Source organism: Neofelis nebulosa, chromosome 5, assembly GCF_028018385.1.
Source record: "Neofelis nebulosa isolate mNeoNeb1 chromosome 5, mNeoNeb1.pri, whole genome shotgun sequence".
Taxonomy (NCBI): domain Eukaryota; kingdom Metazoa; phylum Chordata; class Mammalia; order Carnivora; family Felidae; genus Neofelis; species Neofelis nebulosa.
Genome location: NC_080786.1, coordinates 103,744,733 through 103,767,740, shown reverse-complemented (window position 1 = coordinate 103,767,740; position 23,008 = coordinate 103,744,733). Strand labels below are relative to the sequence as shown.

The 23,008-nt window shown below is 38.0% G+C and overlaps 1 protein-coding gene and 1 long non-coding RNA gene across 4 annotated transcripts in view; one reads left to right on the top strand and one right to left on the bottom strand.

Moving 5' to 3' along the window:
- LOC131512588 (uncharacterized) overlaps nt 1-20,929 on the bottom strand; it is a 40,109-nt gene extending 19,180 nt beyond the window's left edge. Inside the window, exons 1-2 of one of the 3 annotated variants that reach the window (XR_009262192.1) lie at nt 20,778-20,929; nt 10,263-10,481 (exon numbers count right to left, since the gene is read on the bottom strand). This is a non-coding gene — a long non-coding RNA (uncharacterized LOC131512588). Of the gene's footprint in view, nt 1-10,262; nt 10,482-11,161; nt 11,361-20,777 lie in introns of those variants that run through there. The other 2 variants (XR_009262191.1, XR_009262193.1) reach the window with 2 other exon arrangements.
- Nucleotides 20,930-21,122: 193 nt separating this feature from the next.
- Nucleotides 21,123-23,008, top strand: part of LOC131512587 (T-cell receptor-associated transmembrane adapter 1) — a 39,471-nt gene continuing 37,585 nt past the window's right edge. Inside the window, exon 1 of the mRNA XM_058731484.1 lies at nt 21,123-21,428. Within this exon, the coding sequence (XP_058587467.1) occupies nt 21,422-21,428 (7 nt within the window). The 5' untranslated portion in view covers nt 21,123-21,421. The remainder of the gene's footprint in view (nt 21,429-23,008) is intronic.

Genomic DNA, 23,008 nt, shown 5'->3' with positions numbered 1-23,008 from the left:
TGTGGGTCACTACAAGGGTAATGATTTTATAATCATTCTCTAAATTGTACATGTGTGCTTTGTACACTCTTTTGAATATGCATTATACAATAAAAGGTAAAGAATATAACATTAGAAAACCATATATACATACATTTAAAAAAGCTATCTGATATAATTTATGTCCATTTGTACATTTAAGATTTGTGGCTGAAGGACATAAAACCAGGCATTTTCAGCAAATGAAAGGAAGCCCTGTAGATGTAAAACATACAGCATGAGATGTAAAATGGTTCTGTGGCCTTTTTATTGCTGGTGATAAAAATCTAAATCAATGGCTGTTGATGTATTGTCAAGAAAAACAGCACAAATATTTTAAGATTTAAGTATGAAACTTTCATCTGCCAAAGACAGGCAGTGAAAGTTAAATTCAGGTTTCAGCTTCAACATTTAAAGAACTTGGAGGTCATTACTCCAAGCTGCCAAGAAAATCAACACCTTTTCTTGGAGCCATCGGTGAACTGAGTTTACAGTACAAAACACTGCCCTGAAATCTGGAGAGGGGTAAATCCAGCGTCACGGTAAAATTTGCTTACCTAGAGTAGAGGCCACTAATGGCATAAAGTGATAGAAATATTTAAATGGTAGTTTTAATGGATTGCTAGAAGTTGACTATGGATTAATATGAGAGCGAGTAACTCCTGATGGTCTAAGTTTTAGTGGGTACTCCTAAACACACTTTTGTGTACTTTACATCCAGGGACCCCAACATGTTCTCATAGTAAAGATCGGAGAAAGATAACCCTTTTGGCTTTGGCAAGGAGAGTAGAAGAATAATTTGCGTGAAATACACCTGTCTAGAATCTTCCTCCTAACAAAAGTCTACTTTTCATGGGGACAAAACCAAAAAACAAAACAAAACAAAAACCTTTAGCAGAACCGGTTCCAGAACTCTGGCAGAAAGACATTCCTCTCACTCCAGTCCCATCTAGCCCCCCTGCCTCACCTAAGGAAGGTGGCAGGGGCTTGGGTGGGGAGAGCTATACAAGAAGAATCACTTGTGAAAGTCACAAGCCAGAGATGCAGCTCACTGAAAGGCTGAGACTTAATTGGAGGGTTATAGAATGCCCCTCACCAACACCTTACCACCACACCAACAGGGCTCCAAAAGAACGGCAGTAGATTACAGCTGAAAGACCTAGGAGACGCAGATTCCATTGGAAGTGGAGTACTTAGGGAAGCTGGAGTCAACATGGGAGACAGAAAGTGGGGACACTAGAGAAATCGGATGCTCTGTCAGCTACAGAAAACATTAAATAATGCCCAACTCCTAGTCGAGTTCACATAAATCCTCACATTGAAGGCTTATTTAGCTGAGTTTCTATTTCCCAATACAATACATCTGGTTTTCAAAAAGACATGACAAAAGCCAAGGGAAAAAAAAAACAGCCTAAAAAGACAAATCATCAGAACCAGATTCAAATATGACAAAGATGTTGGAATTACTAGAAAATTATAAAATAATTATGGTGAATACGTTAAAGGTTTTAATGGAAAATGTAGACAACATGCAAGAACAGATGGATGGATAATTTAAGCAGAGGATGGAAATTCTAAGAATCAACAGAAAATGCTAGAAAAACTTGACATAGCTGAATAAACAATCGGTGTGCCTGAAGACAGGTTACTAGAAAATTCCCAAGATGAAATGTATGTAAAGAGAATATGGAAGAAAATGAAACAGAATGTTAAAGAACTGTAAGACAAGAAGAAAGAGAAGGAGGAATCGAATATTTGAAATAATGTTATGGAGAATTTTCCAAAATTAATGACAGATGCCAAGTCACAAATTCAGGAAGCCCAGAGAACACAAAGCATGATAAATATCAAGAACTACACCTAGCTATATGGTAGTCAGACTGCAGAGAACCAAAGACAACTTGAAAATCTTTTTTTTTTTTAATTTTTTTTAATGTTTATTTGAGGCAGAGAGAGACAGAGCATGAGTGGAGGAGGGGCAGAGAGAGAGGGAGACACAGAATCCAAAGCAGGCTCCAGGCTCTGAGCTGTCAGCACAGAGCCCGACGTGGGGCTCGAACTCACAAACCGTGAGATCATGACCCGAGTTGAAGTCGGTCACTCAACCGACTGAGCACCCAGGCACCCCCAACTTGAAAATCTTAAAAGGAGCCGGGAGGAAGAAAGCAAACAAAAACCCACCTTACCTATGGAAGAACAAAAATGAGAATGACAGTAGACTTGTCAAAAAACAGGCAAGCCAGAGGAAAATATAATGAAATACTGAAAGTGTTGAAAAAAAAGCCTTCAACCTGGAATTCTATATGTGGTGAAATTATACTTTAAAAGTGAAGGAGAAATGAAGACTTTCTCAGACAAATAAATATGTGGTAAATTCATCACCAGCAGACCTACTGTGCAAGGAATGTGAAGAGACTTTTTTCCAGGCAGAAGGAAAACCATATGGGTCAGAAACTTGGATTTACATAAAGAAAGGAAGAGTTTTAGAGAAGGAATAAAAAACATTTCCTGGATGCCCAGTGAGTTTGTACGTTCTTCTAAAGGAAACAATGAAACCATTCTACCATGAGAGGAGAGGTGGGTAAATGGGAGGGAAGGTAGTTGGTTATACTTTACCTTTACTCTTAAATAAATATGTCTCCTTATCATTTTTGGTTGAATCATGTGGGCTGAGAAAAAGTGTTATTTAATTCACCTACATCAGAAGCCACTCATTTTTACTCCTGCTCAAAAAGACTGGTGAGGAGGGCAGTAAGTGTATGTGAGTGTGTGAAGAGTGGACAGCCCAGACACAAGAGTGGTAGTCCAAGGTAAAATACAGTATATTTTTATTCTTCTTTTAAATGTTTATTTATTTTGAGAGAGAGAGGGGCAAAGAGAGAAAGAGAGAGAATCCCAAGTAGGCTCCATGTTGTTGTCAGTGCAGAGCCTGATATGGGGCTCTATTCTACAAACTGTGAGACCATGACTTGAGCTGTTAAATCAAGAGTTGGATGCTTGACTTACTGAGCCACCCAGTGCCCAAAATATTTTTTTATTCTTAATTGATTTAAAACATAAGTATTTAGAACAATGATAGTAATAATGTATTGGGTATTTATAACACTATGGGGAAATAAATGGATGACAGTAATGTCACAAGGGGTGAGAAAGGGGAACTGGGAACACTCTTGTTCTAAGTTTCCTGCACTACACATGAAGTGGAATAGTTCTTTTAAAGGCAGATTTAAACTGAGAACAAACTGAGGGTTGATGGGGGGTGGGAGGGAGGGGGAGGGTGGGTGATGGGTATTGAGGAGGGCACCTTTTGGGATGAGCACTGGGTGTGGTATGGAAACCAATTTGACGATAAACTTCATATATTGAAAAAAATAAAGGCAGATTTAGTTAAAAATGTATATTACAAACTCCAGGGTAAACAATACATTTATTTTTAAAAAGTATAACTGGCATGCTAAGAGAGGAGTGAAATTGAAAATACTTACAAAACACTCAATTTGAAGCACTGAAGGCAGAAATAGAAATCTCTGGCAATTAATAGGACACAGCTCCAAAATTGGCTGATATTAATCCGTATATCTCAATAATCACTTTAAAAGTGATTGGTTTAAAGGCACTCACAAAAAGACAGAGACTGTCAGGGTAGACTAAGAAGCAATACCCAACTATATGTGGTCTAGGAGAAATCATTTCAAATATAAAGACACCAATAGATCAGGGTAAGAGTTGGAGAAAGATACACCATGAAGGCACTTATAATTGTGACAAAGGTACCAGTGTAATGTAGGACTATAGAGGAATCTGGGTGTGAGGCATGTGAAAAGTCTCTGTGCTATTTTTGTCCTACTTCTATAAATCTAAAAGTCTTCAAAACTTAAGTTTACAAAAAATAGGCATATAATAAATTATTTGAGTGAGAAACAAAGCAAAAGCATTAAATGTAAAATTAAAGTTAAAAATAAAATACTCTTGAATTTAAAAAAAAAAGGAGTTGCTCTAAAATGTGCATCTTAAAGATCACAGCATCTCAGGGCGCCTAGGTGGCTAAGTTGGTTGACTTCGGCTCAGGTCGTGATCTTACAGCTCCGACCATGTCAGGCTCTGTGCTGACAGCTCAGAGCCTGGAGTCAGCTTCCTCTGTCTCTCTCTGCCCCTCTCCCGCTCATGCTCACTCGCTCATGCTCTCTCTCTCTCTCTCTCTCTAAAAAATAAATAAACATTAGAGAAAATATTTTTAAAAAAAGATCACAGCATCTCTTTAGCTTGTTGGGCTAAATATATATATAATTCAAAAACCAGTCTTCCATAAAATCTGCTTATTGTTCACCAAGAACTGATACTAATTTACCCATTTCTATACATCTGAATTTCAGGAAAGATAAAATTCAAAAGTATGTAACAAAATGAAGTCCATTATAACATTTAAATGTAAGACAATAAGTCACTGTATAATTTAGGACTGTCTAGGTTTAGTACTTTGATTTAGCACTAAATCCATTCTGTTAGCAAATGAACACTGGGCAGCTCCCATGTTAATGGAACTGTTTCAGGCATTATGGAGAACCACAAAAATACAAGAGAAATAGTCTGTGCCCTAAGAAGTTTACACAATACAATTTAAAGGCCTTTATATACAACTTCTATAATATTTATCCTTTCCTACAAATCCAGGTTCTTTTTATACTAATAGAGTCACTAAATAAGTTGGAGACTTTGCCTCACAAGGTTTTGTTAGACAATGAGTTTGTGCGTTCACCTGTAAGGGAGAAACAGTACTGATTTCCTCTAACCACGTGATAGCTCAGCTGACATTGAGCTATTAATACAGCTGTTTAATTTTAAAACGTTTATCTACATTTGCTTACCTAAAACTATTTTCTCATTTTTCTTTTGGACATAATTAATTCAGTGTTGTTCAAATATGTGGAAAATACGTTCTAAAACAGCTGTGAAATGCCAATATTTACCCTTAGCCACAATTCTCCAAATGATTTGTTAGCCTTTTATATTGTCTGGATGGTTCTAAGTGCTTCAGTCTGGCAACTTTTTGATATCAAATGAGGACATGGATTATGAGCAAAGTGATATCCCTATGCTGTGATCTCTTTCACGCAAATAGTTTTGCTTTTATTAATAATGGGGCAATATTGAGCTTGTTGTAGAATTATTGATTGCTAGCAATTTGTTTTGATATTTCTAATAAAAGTCTTCACTGATAGAAGAATGATGACAAACAGGAACAACGTATGTGAATATTTACTAGAACACTTAGCAAGGGGTGGCTCTCAAGTATTTAAATGAAAATAGGCAAAAGAGCCTTTTTAAAAATTTAAGTCTTTCTATAGTGAGAACAGGCTAAAGTGGAAAGAGTTTGTACCAATGTATGCAAAGCACTTCAATAAGACTAAATGAATAGTAACTGTACACATAACACTTATATGCTCCTTCCTTCTCTCCTCTTTTTGTCTAGAAATGTAGATGCTTAAAAATCATCATCATTAGTGTTGTTGTTTGCTAACTTTGTAGAGCTTTCTTGGAAATGATGCCAGTTAAGACTCAGTGGTGGCAAGAGGAGGGTGAGGGGCAGAGTGGTGGTTTCCCACAGGAAATCCATCTTGCAGCTTGTAGTAAAACTGATTTCAAGGGCAGGTTAATGAGATTACAGCTTGCTAATCATCCTGAAACCCATCCTTTGCCATTTCCAAACAAGATGGCAATTATCAGGCAGCTTTATCTCATAACACCAAAAGATCTGAGGCCTATCTTTCAATACTGCTGTTGCAAATGTACTTACACATACAGTTCACAAAGAGTTTCAGAAACTGAATGGGTCTGGTAGGATGGAACACCAACCCCACTCGAGTGAAAACCATGCAAGCTCTTTTGGAGTATTCACTGTAGATGAAATCATAGGGAAAATCCCTTCTCTCAAAGTATACTTGCTATTCAATGTAGCAAATACGTAAGAGAATAGTGTAAAATCTTTGAGCTGGGCACTTTGAGGAATACAAAGATAAATAAGTAAGACCTGCAAGCTGTTGGCCATAGCTAAAGAGAAGAGATTAAATGATTGGCAGTGGGAGATGGAACAATTGTTATAATGTAGAAAAATGAAGCTTTTGCTTCCCCCCCCCCCATCCTTAGCTATCAGATGACATTTTGTCTACCTCCACAAATACCCAGGTGACTACACTGCCCACAGCTCTCTACTACAGAGCCACATCCAAACCCAATATCACCTGTCTCCAGAAAAGCCTTCCATCTCAAACTGCTCCTCCCTCTCCATAGCTAACCAGGCACAAAATCACTAAAGGAAACACCAGTTACTTTATCCCAGCTTACAGAATTATTCAGCCACATCTATGCATCCATGCTGAGTTCTACAGAGCAGTTTCCACTGGGACTTGTAAGAGCAAAACTGACGACTCTCATCCTGGGGTTAACAGCAAAATTCTTGCTGAGTCTTTGAGGCAGTGGTTCTGGATGCGTAGGGTAGTGGGTTGGGGAAATCTCCGAACGGTGTTCCTTTGACTTTTGAAATCTCTTAGTCAAATTAAGACAATGAAAATCATACTTGTGCTTAATAGGCAAGCCTGTTAAATCATGTCTTGCCCCACACTTCCCACAGATGGCAATCTATATTTGTTGAATGAATAAATGCATGAATGAATGAATACAAAGAGCAACTGGGCTACCTCTAGGAACAGCAATCATAATATTTGTTGTTATCCTCTCCTGCATTCTAGGCTGTTTTGAAGTAAAAGGAAAAGCATGTATTTCCTGTGGGAAATTTATACCGGATATCCAACTAAATGACGGAATGTCATTCAGGACTGCTGGTTATAATGGTCACTTTTTAAAATCAACAGGTATTTGCAGAGCACTTCCTATGTGCAATCACTCTCTAGATACTGGGGAAGCAGCGCTGAAGAAGACGGACATGGGGCCTGACTTCCTGGAGCCTAAAGACTTGTGGAGGAAAGTAGACATAAACAAAAACATAAGCAAAATAATTTCCATTCTAATGTGTTGCACAGGAAATAGGATATAATAGAGTAGAGTGTACCTGGGGAGATGAGTGTCCTACTTCAGCTAGAGTTCTAAAGGAAGGCTGTTCTGAATATTTAAATTTGAGCTGAGCCACTGAGGAGGAGATAAAAGAAGCTTTATAAGGAAACATTTTACCCTCTCCAAGCAGTGCAAAGGCTGGAGGTAATAAGGAGCTTATCTTGATCAAGGGGGTAAAAAAAAAAAAAAAAAGGCTAGTGAGGCTCTAGAGGAGGGTTGGCACATTTTTTTCTCTCATGGGTCTAACAGTGACTATTTTAGGCTTTTCAGACCATATGTTCTCTGTGGAAAGTACTCGACTCTGCTTTGCAACACAAAAGCAGCCATAGATGTCTATAAACAAGGGAGTATGGCTGTGTGCTAACAAAACTTTATTTGGAAAAACAAGTGATGGGGAGATTGCCCTGTGGGTTGTAATTTGCTCTGCTCTATAGAGCAAGAGGAAAAGTGTTACGTTGAACTTGGAACTCTGTGCACAGTCCAGACAATGTGGGGCTTGAGGGCATAGTAAGGATTTGCAATTTTATTCAGAGGGCAATATAAAGCCATTGAGAGCTCCCATGAAGCAGGGAGTGACTTGGTCTAATTCAATTTTTTAAATGTTATTCTGGATGATGTATGGGCAATAGATCATAAGAGTCATCAGTGTAGAAGTGGACAGGCAGCGGTCTAGGCAAGAGATCATGATGCTCCGTCTATAGGGGGCAGCAGAAAGATGAATTAATAATTAATTAATGAATTAATAATTCTTCTCAAGTCAGGATATGAAAATAGACTGGATGTGAGGGTAAGAGACATGCCAAGGTCTGCCAAGGATGAGTTCTAGGTTTCCGGGTGATGATAGCGCTGTTATCAAAATGTGGCAGATGGAGAAGGAATCAAAAGTTCAGTTTCAGGAACATGTAGTTTGACGTGTCTGTGAGACAGAAGAAGGATTCTTCTGAAGGATGACTGAATCACTACAAGAAAAGATGTACCATTTAGGTCAAAGAGAAGCAAGGCCAGTTCCCAGTCATTCCCACTAGAGTGACTCTAGAGGGAGTGTCCCACAGCCCCTTCTAGAGGGGCCGGGGTGAGAAGCTGCATGAGCAAATGTAACTCAGGACATTTGTTGAAGTGGCCACAACCATTACTTCCTGTGCCAAAATAGACGACGACCTCCTTCTTCAGTAAGTTGAGTGTCTCCACATCATGTCTGTTTCTGCAATAAGCAAGCCTACCGGGGAGTGAAAGGGGACTGATTGCAGGCAGATAAAAATAGTGTACAGAGACACAGGATGTTAATTGTGACCAGCAAACAAAGTTTGCAGGCTAGTTGTGACCTACAAATGTGCTGCTACACGTGTTTCTCTGCTAAGCTTTGACCACATCCTAAAACACAGTTCAACGTGTCAATATTTCAGAGCTAGTCTGTTTGCTCGATTAATCCAGTCATAGGCATAAGGGGAAAAAAAAAGTAACCATGTTTTACCGCTTTTGCTCAGTTCAATTTGAACTGGGTGCTCCTAGGAATACTACTGCAGAAAATAAGCACAGAAATAGGGAACAGGGTAATGAACCATGGGGTCAGAACACATGCTACTTGTCTCCTAATCCAATCCACAGTAGTAGGTGAAGTTTTAATGGGTGTTTTTTGGTCAAATATGTCTAAGAAGCATAAACTTTGAAATAGACTTATGGCAGAATAACTTTTTTAAAATTAATGTTTTATTTATTTATTTTTGAGAGAGAGAGTGAGCACAAGCAGGGGAGGGGCAGAGAGAGAGGCACATAGAATCGGAAGCAGGCTCCGGGCCCTGAGCTGTCAGCACAGAGCCCAACACGGGGCTGGAGCTCACGAACCGTGAGATCATGACCTGAGCTGAAGTCTGACGCTGAAGCAACTGAGCCACCCAGGCACCCCTGTGGCAGAACATCTGAAGGCTAATAATTAATATCTTTCATGCTAATATTCAGTATGAAATCCCAGAAGGAAAATACTGTATTTGGTGTCTTCAAACTTGTTGAAAACATACCATGATGTGGTAAACACACACACATACATACTTTAGATATATCAATTATATATTTTCAATAGAGTCATCATCCTATCTTATAACTCAGTTTAGATTACGCTGTGTTACCAATGACAGAATACCATTGTAGCTACTTAAACAATGAGGGGTTATTTTCCTTAAAGAGCAAGAAAGAGCAGAAGTAGGTTTGTGGCTTTATTCAGGGGCTCACAAACGTCAGAACAAACTCATAAAAATTCTCTTGACCTTTTTCTCTCAGGTGGAAGCTAACTTCTGCCGCTACAAGTACCACAGCTGCGTACAAGAAAAGAAAGAGGGAATCGGGAGGTAGTAAGGGGATATCAGCTTCATCCTTGCCTTTTTTTTTTTTAATTTTTTAACGTTTATTTATTTTTGAGACGGAGAGAGACAGAGCATGAATAGGGGAGGGGCAGAGAGAGAGGGAGACACAGAATCTGAAACGGGCTCCAGGCTCTGAACTGTCAGCACAGAGCCCGACGCGGGGCTCGAACTCACGGACCGTGAGATCGTGACCTGAGCCGAAGTCGGACGCTCAACCGACCGAGCCACCCAGGCGCCCCCATCCTTGCCTTTTAACAAGGAAAAAAACCAGATTTTTCAGAATTCTTGTAGCAGACCCTGCCTTGAGTCTCATTATCTTATTAACATCAAGCTATTTGACCACACGTAACTGTTGCAGAGCGTGGGAGAGCAGGTGGAAGCTCTACGAAAGCAGCGAACAGGATTCTTAGAATTGGTTTAGACATGCGTGTTATTTCACCTGGCCTTGGCACATCATTGCTTCAAACAAATGAGACCGCAAGGGGGAAGTTGGATCTTGGCTAGGCAACTAATAAGGTCTGCTATATAGACTGTGTTAGAAAACACACTTGGTGTAACTCATTCATCATTTACAAATTGTAATGCACACTCTAATATACTGCCCACATTCCCCTTCAGGAATAAAGCACTGCTCACCCGCTGCTAGGAAGACTGCTAGAAGACAGGCCTCAAGCTATCAACTCCCTTTAGGTATTGCTCCGACTGAAGACAGTCACCTCACCACGGACTCACCCCCTTCCCTGGGGCCATCATCATGAGACTATAGAGGCCCTACTGACTCCTCTGCCCCTTCATGGCCCCCCCACCCCATTCTCTTACCTCTTTCCCTCTCTCCCCTCGGTTCTTCCCAGACTCGGAACACCACTGGAAGGTCTTCTGTTCTTCAGAGCTAGAGGCCAGCTAAAGCTTCAGTGGAGATCACATTGCAACCTGACCTTTCCCTCTTCCCGAGCCAGCTTTCCCCTCTTATCTTCTGCTAGTAAACCTCCTCCATGCTAATGTCCGTCTCAGAGCCTCCTTCCTGGAGAACCCAACGTGCTTCAAAAACAAAATAGGAAATTAAATGTACTCAAAACATGTACTCTATTTTAGTTTTAAAGTTTATTTGGAATTTTTTAAAGACATAATTTTTTTTAAAAATCAGAGTTACTAAAGTGAAAATGCAATTTTTAAGACTGCCACATGTCAATGAAATTCTTTGTCATTTCAACAATGGCAAATATGAAAATATTTACCATTTGCACCAACTGTTCATGTCCCTAATTGAAAGACATATGGTTTTGTTTATACAAATGTATTTTTTGGAAACAGCTTTACTTTTCTGAATATAAAATGAATTACTCCTCATTGTAAAATCACAAAAACAAAAATACATTAAAAAAGAAAATAATTCACTTATAATCTTATCACGTATCTGTTATTTATCTCTGAGTGATATCCGTCCAGACTTTTCAAAGGAGTAAACAGCTGTTTCTTTGACATTCATTTCCTTTAGTCTCAAGGAAAGTCTGAAGATCTGACCCATGTGCCATCATCCTCCTTGCAATATTAACTGAAACAATTTTAAGAATTTAACTAGAGCATATCTGTATTAAAAAATAATCTGGCCAAGGAATAGGTACAGGACCAAATCATACCGCGCTGTTTTGACCAAGTAATCAGTAATTGGTATTTATGAGACAGAGCTGACGCAGAGAAATGGAGCTGATGGTACACACCTGAGAGAGCAGGCTGCCTTACCAGGAATAAAAGCTTAAAGGATCCAGAGCGAATGCTTCCCTGAGCTGTGGTAGTGTGCACACTTTGAGCTGCATTTCTTATGACCATGCGTTTTCTCTAAGCATCATGTGAGGAACGTTGCAAGCCATGCCTGGGAGGTACAAGACCACGGCTTGCTGTTCTGTGTGCTGCACTGCATCCTGTTTGTTTAAAAACTAAATACATTTGGTGCTGGGTCAATGTCCTATGAGTTTGCTTAGGCTGAAATGTACAACGACCTCAGCTAGCAGAAACAGACCTTTTTATTATCACACAAACAATTCAGGACTACCTTCTCATTGTAAAAGATTCAAATAATAGAGAACTTTGTAAACTCTTCACTTCAATTTCCCTCCTCTCTTGTTTTCAGTCACTAATTTCCTTATTTTGCATAGGTCTCTTCAGGTTTCCACTACTTTTCAAGTCAGTTTTGGTAATTTGTGTCGTTCTAGGAATTTATCCATTTCTTCTAAGTGTTAAATTTGTAGGCATATAAAGTTGTTTATGTTTCCTTATAATCCTTTTAATTCCTGTAAGGTGTGTACTTACACGTACCAATTTTATGGGTCTTAACCAAGAACCAGTTTTGGGTTCCACTGATATTTTCTAATGTTTTTCTGTTTCTGTTCCACTGGTTTCTGCTCTGATCTTTATTATTTCCTTCTATCTACTCTAAGTTTGATTTCTGCCTTCTTGCTTGTCAAGGTAGAAGGTACGTTTTGATTTAGATTTTTCATCTTTAACTATGTAAGCATTTTATGACCTATATTTCCTTCTAAGCATTGCTTTAGCTACAACTCCTTCTTTTTGATATATTGTATTGTTATTTTTACTCAGTTTAAAGTACTGTACAATTTCCCTTGGGAGTTCTTCTTTGACCCTCAGTTATTTGGAAGTCTGTGGTTTATTTTCCAAATCTTTGGGGATTTTCAAATACCTTTCTACTTTATATTTCTAATTTATTTCTGTTATGATAAAAAGCACTTTGTGTTATTTCAAACCTTTTAATGTTTTGAAGACTTGCTTTAGGGAATACCGTATAGTCTATCCTGAATATTGTTTCATGGTGCTTGGAAATAAAGTATTTTGCTGCTGCCATGTGGAGAGTATTCTTTAAATGTCAGATCCCTTCTCTTTTGTACTGCTGGTGGGAATGCAAACTGGTGCAGCCACTCTGGAAAACAGTATGGAGGTTCCTCAAAAAATTAAAAATAGAACTACCCTATGATCCAGCAATTGCACTACTAGGTATTTATCCAAGGGATACAGATGTGCTGTTTTGAAGGGACACATGCACCCCCATGTTTATAGCAGCACTATTAACAATAGACAAAGTGTGGAAAGAGCCCAAATGTCCATCAATGGATGAATGGATAAAGAAGATGTGGTATGTATATACAATGGAGTATTACTCGGCAATCAGAAAGAATGAAATCTTGCCATTTGCAACTCCGTGGATGGAACTAGAGGGTATTATGCTATGTGAAATTAGTCAGTCAGAGAAAGACAAATACCATGTGACTTCACTCAAATGAGGACTTTAAGAGGATGTAAATTAAAAAAAAAATAAATGTCAGATCCTTTTGGTCAATGGTGTTCTTCAAGGTCTATATCCTTATTCATTTTCTCTCTGCTTTTATCAATTGCTGAGACAGGAGTAACTAAATCTCCAACTATGGCTGTTGTATTTTCTATTTCTCCTTAAATTCTGTCAGTTTTTGCTTCATTTTTGGGCTCTGTTGTTATTAGTATGTATTTATAATGATTATATCTTTCAGATGTATTGATCTTTTATCACTATGAAATGTTATGAACAAAACCATCCCTTGTAATAATCTTTGTATTGAGGCCTATTTCATCTCATGTAAGGCTAGGCACTCCAACTCTATTATGATTACCATAGGCAGGCATTTTTTTTCCATCCTTTTATATTCACGTAATTGTATCTTTGAATTTTAAGTATTTCTTTTGTAGACAGAAAGATCTTGTTTTTAGGGTTTGTTTGTTTGTTTGTTTTTATCCATTCCACCTCTGCCTTTTGAGTGGAGTGTTCAGCTCATTCCTGTTTAATGTAATTATTGATACAGTTGATTTATACCTACTATTGCGCCATTTGTTTTCTATCTAGCTCATTTCTTTTTTGTTCCTCTGTTCTTCCACTATCTTTTGTGTTAAACAAAACTTTTTGGATGCTATTTTAATTCCCAAATATTTTAGATGTATTGAGATTTTTTGTTGTTGTTAGTTGCTCTAGGGGTTAAAATATTCATCTTTAACTTTCACAATTCACTTAAAGCTAACACAGACTTAATTTCAATGAAATATAGCCTACTGGCACAACTCCATTTCATCTCTCCCCACTCCTTTGTGTTGTTGTCACATACATAAAACCTTCATGCATATTATAAACCTAATAATACTGTGTTAGAATTATGAGCTTAAATAATGTTCTGATGTTAAAGAAATTGAGGAAGGAAAAGAAAAAATTTTACATGCCCATGCATAGTCTTCACTTGCTCACATATTTCTGGTGACCTCCATTCCTTCCTGCAGATCAGAGTTACTATCTGGTGTCATTTCCCCTTGGCTTAAAGGACTTCCCTAGTTTTTCCCTCTAAGTCAGGTCTGCTAACAGTTGATTCTATCCATTTTTGTTCATCTGAGGCTGTCTTTATTTTGCTTTTGTTCTTTTAATGATAATTTCACTAGGTTATAGAATTCTTGGTTGACTTTTTTTTTTTCTCAGCACATTAAAAATGTCACTCCTTCTTCTTGTGGCCTCCACTTTTTTTTTTTATAAGAAGTTAACTATTAATCACATTGTTGTCCCCTTCTATACAATGAGTTGTTTTTCTCTTGCTACTTTCAGGATTTCTCTTTTCTTTGGTTTTCAGGAATTTGAATGTAATGTGTATAGTTGCACTTTCTTTTATGTGTGTATCTACTTGGTGTTCACTGAGCTTCTTGAGTCTGGAAATAAATGTTTTTCATCAAAATGGGAAGTTTTCAGCCATTATATTTTAAAATAATTTTCTTCTGGGGCGCCTGGGTGGCGCAGTCGGTTAAGCATCCGACTTCAGCCAGGTCACGATCTCACGGTCCGTGAGTTCGAGCCCCGCGTCGGGCTCTGGGCTGATGGCTCGGAGCCTGGAGCCTGTTTCCGATTCTGTGTCTCCCTCTCTCTCTGCCCCTCCCCTGTTCATGCTCTGTCTCTCTCTGTCCCAAAAATAAATTAAAAAAAAAAAGTTGAAAAAAAAAATTAAAAAAAAATAAAATAATTTTCTTCTTTCTCTCCTCTCTTTGAATGGGTCCTAATAAATATATGCTGGAATTCTTGAAATTGTCCTACAGATCTCTGAGACTATTCCTTTTTTTTTCAATCTCTTATTTTTCTTTGGATTAGATAATTTCTATTGTGATATATCTTTTAATTAAGGCCTCTACTGTTTCAAATCTGCTGTTGAACTCACCTAGTGAAGTTTTAAATTTCAGTTATTATACTTTCCAACTTTAGAATTTCCATTTGGTTCTTTCATCTTGGTTTCCAAAAGCCCATTTCTACTGACTGCTTTTTTTCCCCCTTGAGTATGGCTTGCACTCTTCTGTTTCTTGTAAATCTTGTAATGGTTATGTGAAAATAAAAATTTTAGATAATATATTATAGCCCTTATGCATTCTGTTTCATTTTTCTAAGGCTCACTGCATTGTGGGGTTTTGTTGTTTCCTTCTTTGTTTGTTTTAGTAAGTTGCCTGAACTTAAATTGCAGATTCTCTCTTCCTCTGAAGCTGACAATGTGTCTGCTCAGGTTTTTTGTTTTGCTTTGTTTTTATTTCTTAGCATTCCTTCCTTGTACTCCCCCATTCCCCTGTCTGCATAGTTTAGTGGCCCACCATGATTTGAGCAGACATGTTAATTTTCTAAGGCTTCCTTGTTTGAAGTATGTGTGTGTTGAAGAACACCTTCAAAGTTGTAGGTACCTCTCATATCTACCTTGGCTTTCATTTTTCTCTGGTCCTTCTTAGGTCTCCCCAACACCATGCGCCCATGGTTAAGTGACAGGCAGGGATGAGTGGAGAGTTTCTCTCAGCACTATATGGCTTTCACTGTTAAATTTTGTCTGGAAGATCATTGTCCTAAACCAGGCCTGCAATCTTGGACTCGCAAAGTTGTGGGCTTTCCCCATTCATTCTGAAATGAGGCTCCACTTTTAGACAGCAACATTGGGGCTTTCACACCCATCCTCCCCCTTCCCCTTGCTCTTCTCTTCCCCTCCCCCTCACCCTAAATCATTCTGCCACCCTGGTTTTAAAGCTGTTGGTTTTTCTGCCGTTTTTAGGCCAATAAGCTACAAAGCAACAAAAGATGAAGAAGACAGGGAAAGAGAGCAGCTGAGGCCAGAAGACCATGGACTGCTACCATTCTTACCTGAAACTGTAGTAATTTTCTAGGAACAAGCATTTCTTAATTTTCAGATGGTGGTTTTAGGCATTTTCCCCCTTTATACTTGCTTTTATCCTTAGTTTTGTTTTACTTTGGAAGAACCAACTTAATATTATTTAGGATATCTCAAGTATTATTTTAGGGTCAATAAAATTGTCCTAAAGAATATAGTTAAAAATCTTGAAATTAATTGCTCTTATTTACACTTCTGTACTGTGGAGAATAAACCTACTTACAAAATTATAAAGTCCATGTCTGACAGGACAGATAATACGTATCTAAAATTAAGTTCATTCTCAGCACCCCTTATTCACATATTTATCCCTCCAGATCCATGCTCTTGTTCTCCACTCCTCTTTGACCCACGGGAGGTTGACTTCTATGGACTACTTCATGAGGGCTGCTTTTCTCTCTGACATCATTGGGTTTGACTAATGAGGAAAATGGGTGGGAGATTGGAGGGCAGAGAAGAAAAAAATGAGCATGTTTTTCCACAACTCCCTTCTCGCTTGGTCATAACCAGCAATGGATGTGTGTTTTGTTTTGTTTTTAATTTTTTTTAACGTTTATTTTTGGGACAGAGAGAGACAGAGCATGAACGGGGGAGGAGCAGAGAGAGAGGGAGACACAGAATCGGAAGCAGGCTCCAGGCTCCGAGCCGTCAGCCCAGAGCCCGACGCGGGGCTCGAACTCACGGACCGCGAGATCATGGCCTGAGCCGAAGTCGGACGCTTAACCGACTGAGCCACCCAGGCGCCCCTGTTTTGTTTTGTTTTGTTGTTTTAACCAAAAGCCATACTTTTGTCAGGCAACCCTTTCTTACAGCTATTTACTTCACTAGGTTGCAGTAGTGGGTATTTCTCTAATACCTTCAAGCCTAGGAGTTGTCATGGCTTTCTCTGTTGTTAACCTGAATGTGTTTCACCATCCCTTGTTCTTCTCATTAGGCCAGGTTGCACCTCTGCAAACAATTCCTTCATTAAACTCATTCAATTAACCCTTTTGGTGGTTGCATCTGTTTCCAGCCAGGACACGGACCGGTGCACCACTTCTTGGTGTTCTTGCTCCCATTCTGTGTTTCTAGCTCTTAGGGTCCTCCCACTAGAGCTTACCTTCTAGAAGTGTCTTCATCTCAAATCTCTTCTTTTGACCAAAATTTAGTCTACCATCTGTCTTATTTGGTGGAAGATCCACTAGAACTAGTCCTACCGGGAAGGTTATTCCGAGGATGCTAACTGTGTTATCTGTCCTGGGACATCTGAATTTTAAAGGCTTAGCCCTTTATAATTTCAGGCAAAACATTTCTAGACATGTAAATTCATATATAGGTGGTAAAGTTGTTATTATCTGTGGTGTCCCTCAAGTAAGCCAGGCTCTGAATGTGGGAGGAGGTCAGAAGAGCCAGTTAAACAAGAAGAAAAGTTGCTTGATCCAGTGTTTCCTAAAATACATACCTCAGAGCAATAGTCTTGCAAAAGGCTTTGAAAAAATAATAAAATAAAAGGATGTTTCTCTCATGAAATAATTTTTTGAAATACTGAGTATATCCTCCTCTTGAGAAGAGAAATTGTATATTAGCTCACTAAAGCTATAAAAGTTGTATTGGGTAAATAAACTGGATTTACTTTGAGCCGGTTGTGTTTCAAGTAAGAACAAAATTTTTCAGAATGCTCTGACTTTACTAATAGCCCTCTCTCCAGGGCATTACATAGAAATTTTTGTAATGGGGCACATTGTTTTCTTCTAGAAAATTTGAATACTTAAGCCTTTCACATGTAGGAAGATGGACTGTATCTCCTATTAGCCATTACTGGTTGTTCCTGAATTTTATTTACTCTTTTATTTTAGCCTTTGATTTTCCAAGAATTCTGGTCCTATGGAGTTATGATAAGTATAATAAAAAGAGCTGAGAATCTGATGCCAAATCCACACATTGTTCTATTTGTTTTTTAACTTGTTTTAACTTTTCACTGGAATAATTGTTTTCTGGAGGATCTTATAGTGTAAAGTCAATGAAAATATGAATCATCAGTATAGTCTAATCAGATGCAATTGTAACACCCTAATTAATTTGGAATGATTTCATAATTTACAACAGCATAATTGGAAGGACAAGGGTCCCTCCCCTTTTTTCATAAAGTGGTTTGCATACCAGCTTCAGTCGTGCTAAAGAATGATTTACCAGAATAAGGAAAAATCACACAGAGAGATAAGTTCTATTTGCATAAAACAAAGGTATTCCAAAGAGCCTTCAAAATAAGGAGGCATCTTTTATTCCAACTATTTTATTTAGTGCATGTTACTGTAAACAATTTCAACAGTAGACAAATTTGTAAAGTGTAAAGTGTAAGTCCCAGGTAATCCCCTGCTAGTAGCTACTGTTAATGGTTTGAAACCCCTTGAACTTTAAAATACATATTCATGTATGTGTGTGTATATAATATATATTTGTGTGTATATATACAGATTTAAATAAATATACTGAAGTGATAAAGATTAAAATAAAATATAGATGATCATCCAAAAAGAGATTTGAAAACTGGGCTTCTTTCTATGCTCTATGACCCATTTTTCTGAGTGTGTAAGCTCTGAATGGCAGCTGTCATTCTGACGTACTTTTCATTTTCTTTTGGCAACAAGACCTCAATTTTGTTGGCCTTAAAATTCTCACTTCTTGACAGGTGCCCGTCAGAACTACATACCTTCCCCTCACATTTCCTACATTTTTAACTGCTTCAAGCTTGTCAGGACAGATCTGCTTAGTCCAGCTATCTGCTAAACTTCATTTTGATAACCCAACTCATTAAAAAGTACTACTGAAGCCTCATATTTATTTATTATTTGAACATGACTCATGAAGGCATCATTCAAATATCTGATTGTACTCACTAATGTATTTCATAACACACATAAATCCATACCTAGGCTTTTTTATGTTCTCATAATGTCTCCATGTGCTCAGCCACCTATATTTAATGAAAAGCTATCTTCCCACCCCCCTGGCAAATTTCAAACATATGTGGAGCTATCGAATGCACAGGCACAGACTTCCTGTGTGACCTTGGACAATCTTGCTCTATCTCCTGAATGTATAAATCTATAGAATGGGGAACCTTGTCATGCAGATTGCTTTTCAAAAATATTAGAATAATTAGAAATAGTGCAGTGATTTGGATTTATCAACCTAAGTTGTACTATTTTAGAGATGCCAATCATGCATCATGTTCATGAACTCTGTTAAGCCATTAAGGAATCACTCAGCATGTATCACAGGCTGCCTTATTGACCTGAAGGAGTAGGATATACTCTTTCCTGGTCTCTGCCTGTCTCCTCTGCTCTTGACTTCCCCAGATCTCTGCAGACGGGTATGTGGAAGGTCACAGACTTGGGGCAGGGAAGCCCTTAGCCAGCTTTGGGTACTGTCACAACTGATTCACTTGGTTTGAATCTATCTCCCTGTTGGACTATCCTGAGACATACACCTCCTGGGCTAACCATAGGGTTCCTGCATTTGTACCTGAATTATTCTTACTAAAGCTGACCTTCTTCATATCCAAAGCCAATTACTGAATGCCCTTGTTTCTGGATTTGTGCTTTATGGTCAATCAGGGCATCCTTGCTGCTTTTCTCTCCATCCTCCGCACTGTTTTTGCTCTAACAGGAAGTGCCTGCACATAAATCTCCAGTACTAAGATCCCTTCTCTCTCTCTTTCTCTGGAGGCCCCAGCTAATACAAATGGGCATCTACTTTGCCCATGGTTCCATGTTCCTGCTTAGGTGATCTACACAGTTCCCTTTTGAGCCTGGGGCTTCTATCCTCCTGACCAGTTATCCCATCTTAGGTCCAAAGCTCAACCCCTCAAAACTGCCACAGAGCTGGGCTCTCTTCTTTTGAATGAATTTCCAGTCCTGTGTCCCACCTAATTCTTGAATGAATCCTTCTAACTCTTTGTTGTCCTCTCTTCCCTACATGAACCTGAGACTTCTATTCCCTTGAGCTCTCAGTCTGTGGGTATCCACGCCTGCTTCCTACAACCTGTTACCCTGCTAATGGGTAGTGCTGAACAAAAAGTTCTCTGGCCAAATAGCTTTAGAAGAAGCTCTGTTAAAATGGTTACTCAGGCTCACTTTTTATAGGACTTACCTAAGCCTTTAATATACTAATATGAATCCATGAAGGTGAAAATAATAGTTCTTCTAAATATATCTGTTGAAGGAGCATTTTTTCTACAAATTTTCTTAAAGGCCTGGTGTTTTATGAAACACATTTTGAAATGCTTTTTTAGATTAGACTATGGTCTCTTTCAGTTTTACAGATTCTGATTCAATAATTGTTCACAAGAAATATTTGGGGGGAAAGTGATTGAAGTGGAAAAATCTGTGTTTAGTCAACCCCATTCAAAGAATAAAGAAGCACTGTATTTTGATTACTTGGAGGTTGTTTTCTATAATAGAACAAGGAGAAAGCAGAAGATTAACATTATTTTATTTATTCCATCCTTGTGAGAATATTTATTGAGACTTAACAGCATGCCAGACATTACTGTCAATGCTGGGGTTTTCATGATGGATTAGATCAGTACTCTCCCTGCCCCCAAGTATCTTAGAGAAATCAGCAAGAGTAAGATATCCTGCATGTCATTTAATATTTTGTGCTGAGTCTGTGCGTCAGAGGTCTCATTTTTAAGTTTTCCTTCAAGTTCTTAAAGTTTGTGTACATCCCCTTTTGTAGTAAACTGGATTCAGGCTCGTCATTCTTCTATAATTAAAGAAAACTGGGGGGATCCATGAGCAAATATGCATAGGCACACAATATGCAGCAAATATATGTACACCAAAACACATACAAACCGTACTCACAGATCCTGCCGAGATCATCTTTATCTGAGTAAAGGTAAAAATAAAACACACCATTGACATATACATGCTATTTTTAGAGCACTGTCCAGAACACCTATATTTTAAAATAACCAGGGGAACTTGTGGAAATTCAGATTCCTGGGCTCTGCTCCAAATATTCCGATTCAGTAGGGCTCAGGAATATGCATGCTAAAGTAGTGCCACTTAACATACTTAACCGCACTGAGAGCGGGAGCTTGTTGCCAAGCGGCCCTAGATTGGACAGAGGGACTTACCTCACCCTGGTTGCAGTGAGGGTTGTCAGGATAGAAGGCAGGCACCAGGTCTCCCAGTGCGACCAGGTAAAGAAGGCGCCTGCAACATAGCAATGTTCAAAAAGCACCAATCCCTTTTCCTCCATGGTGCCTCAAAGAAAACACAGCTAACAGCTGTGCACACCTGGGCTTCTCACTGTTTCCTCCCTACTGTCAGATGTTTTACTTTGTTTCCATGTGAACTCACTTAAGAGGAGATCCCTGGATTCTCTCCAAAGAGATGGGAGATCCACCCCCAGGCTTTGCTTTCACTATTATTTTTAAATTAGATTCAGGTATTGATAGAAATCCAAATACCAGAATGCAGAGGCTTGTGAGATTGGTCTTGTCACGTAACACAAAAATTCAAGAGTGTACTGGTTTCAGATCAAAACTCTAGAAGCCTCCATCACCACATTTCCTGTTTGTAACTGAACAAAGTACACACGAAAGATTTCAAGACACAGAAGAGAGAGAAAACTGAGGTACAGTTAAAGACAAGTTTTACTGGCACACTACTTCTAAAGCAACAGAGCAACATTACTGAGGAAAAAAAGTTTGTGGGAGCATTTTTAATCCATATATTTGCCTTATGGTTACATAAGGATTTCTCTGAGAAAAGAAGCATGCCAGGTAAGCGGTATTTTTAATTCTTTTGTTCTATTCCTATGCCTATAAATTCACTAAATAATTTCCATGTCCCCATCCAAAAAACACCTAACATTTGGGAAGTAAATCAGTTTACATGTTATTTTTAAAGTGTGAGATAGCCTTTAGTATAATTAGAAAATACTTTGAAATATTTTACTGAATATAAGTTGATTATTTTCTCTTAAAAGAAAAAAATGGGAGTTTTTATAATATAAAGCTAGTTGTAGCTTTCACTGGTGTTCACTGATAACTATGCCATTTAAAGTATCTGTTATTTTTAAAGAAACTTGTTGATCATGCGTATTCTTCTTTAGTTTAGTTATAAAGCTGGTTAGTACTAACCACATTCTAATTCCTTTGAGTTTAGGGATTTTATTACCTTCCCAGACATTAATCCAATTGTCAATATCAGAGAGCTGACCATTCTGCAAAGGCCAGTGAAAATTCGATTGCTTGCAGCATGGATTACAAGGGTTGAATCCCCATCGATTAGCTGGATGTCTGTTCCATGTTGATAGTTCATTCCTCTTTCATTGTTTTACATACTTTTTATTTCTTTAATAAAAATCTTTTTGTTGTAAAAGAAACCACACATATAAAGTGGGAGAACTATGAAATATACATGAAAAAGAAAAAAATTTCCACAGCTCCCATCACCTTAAAAATCGTAAGATATTATGTTGTATTCCCTTCCTACTTTTATTTCTATACATTCTATATGGTTTGCTTTTCCTACATGAAATAATAATGAACATAAAATCATATGTCTAGATTTTTTGCTAACATTAGAACGTAATGATTTCCCTTTTTATGAAAACTTCTGCCTAATCATTTTAGATGAATGTAGACTATGACATTCATTGGGTTAATAACAGCTTCCTTAGTTGTTTTTTTATTGTTTGACATCTGTGTTGTATCCAGTTGTATTATATTTAAAATGAGAGAAAGTTGAAAATCTCTATAGCTTTTTCTCTATTAAAGGTTATTTTCTTGGAAATTCTAGAGTTGAAATTACTGAGCAAGAGGTTATGAACACTTTAAGTCTCATTATTACCAAAATACTTTTCTAAGACTGCTACCAAGTAACTTTGATCCTAGCGTGTGTCTCCTGAACAGTTTGGTATCATCTAAAAAAAAAAAAAATCTTTACTGAAAAAGTGTAATATGCTAGCCTATTGATAATACTTACTTTGATTATAATAAGGCTGAACACTTTCACATGGGTTTTTAAACTATAATCATACAATTTGTGCATTGTCTGATTACATCTTTTGCTTAATTATTGTGCTTTATCATACTTTTAAGATCAATTTGTATGAGCCACTTATAGGGTAAAGATATTATATATAATCCGTGAATTTGCTTTCCAATGTTTGCCAAATTTTAAAAACAATTAATTGGATTAATCACACAGCTGATTAATCGCATGATACCTACGTAGGATACATACGATTTTCGCACCTGTCTTCACTTTTTTCCAGGTTCATAGATTAGCAAAGAACAAAATCGATTGTTGCAGTTTTGCTATGCCCTGGAAAAAATAGACATGGCAGTACTATTTA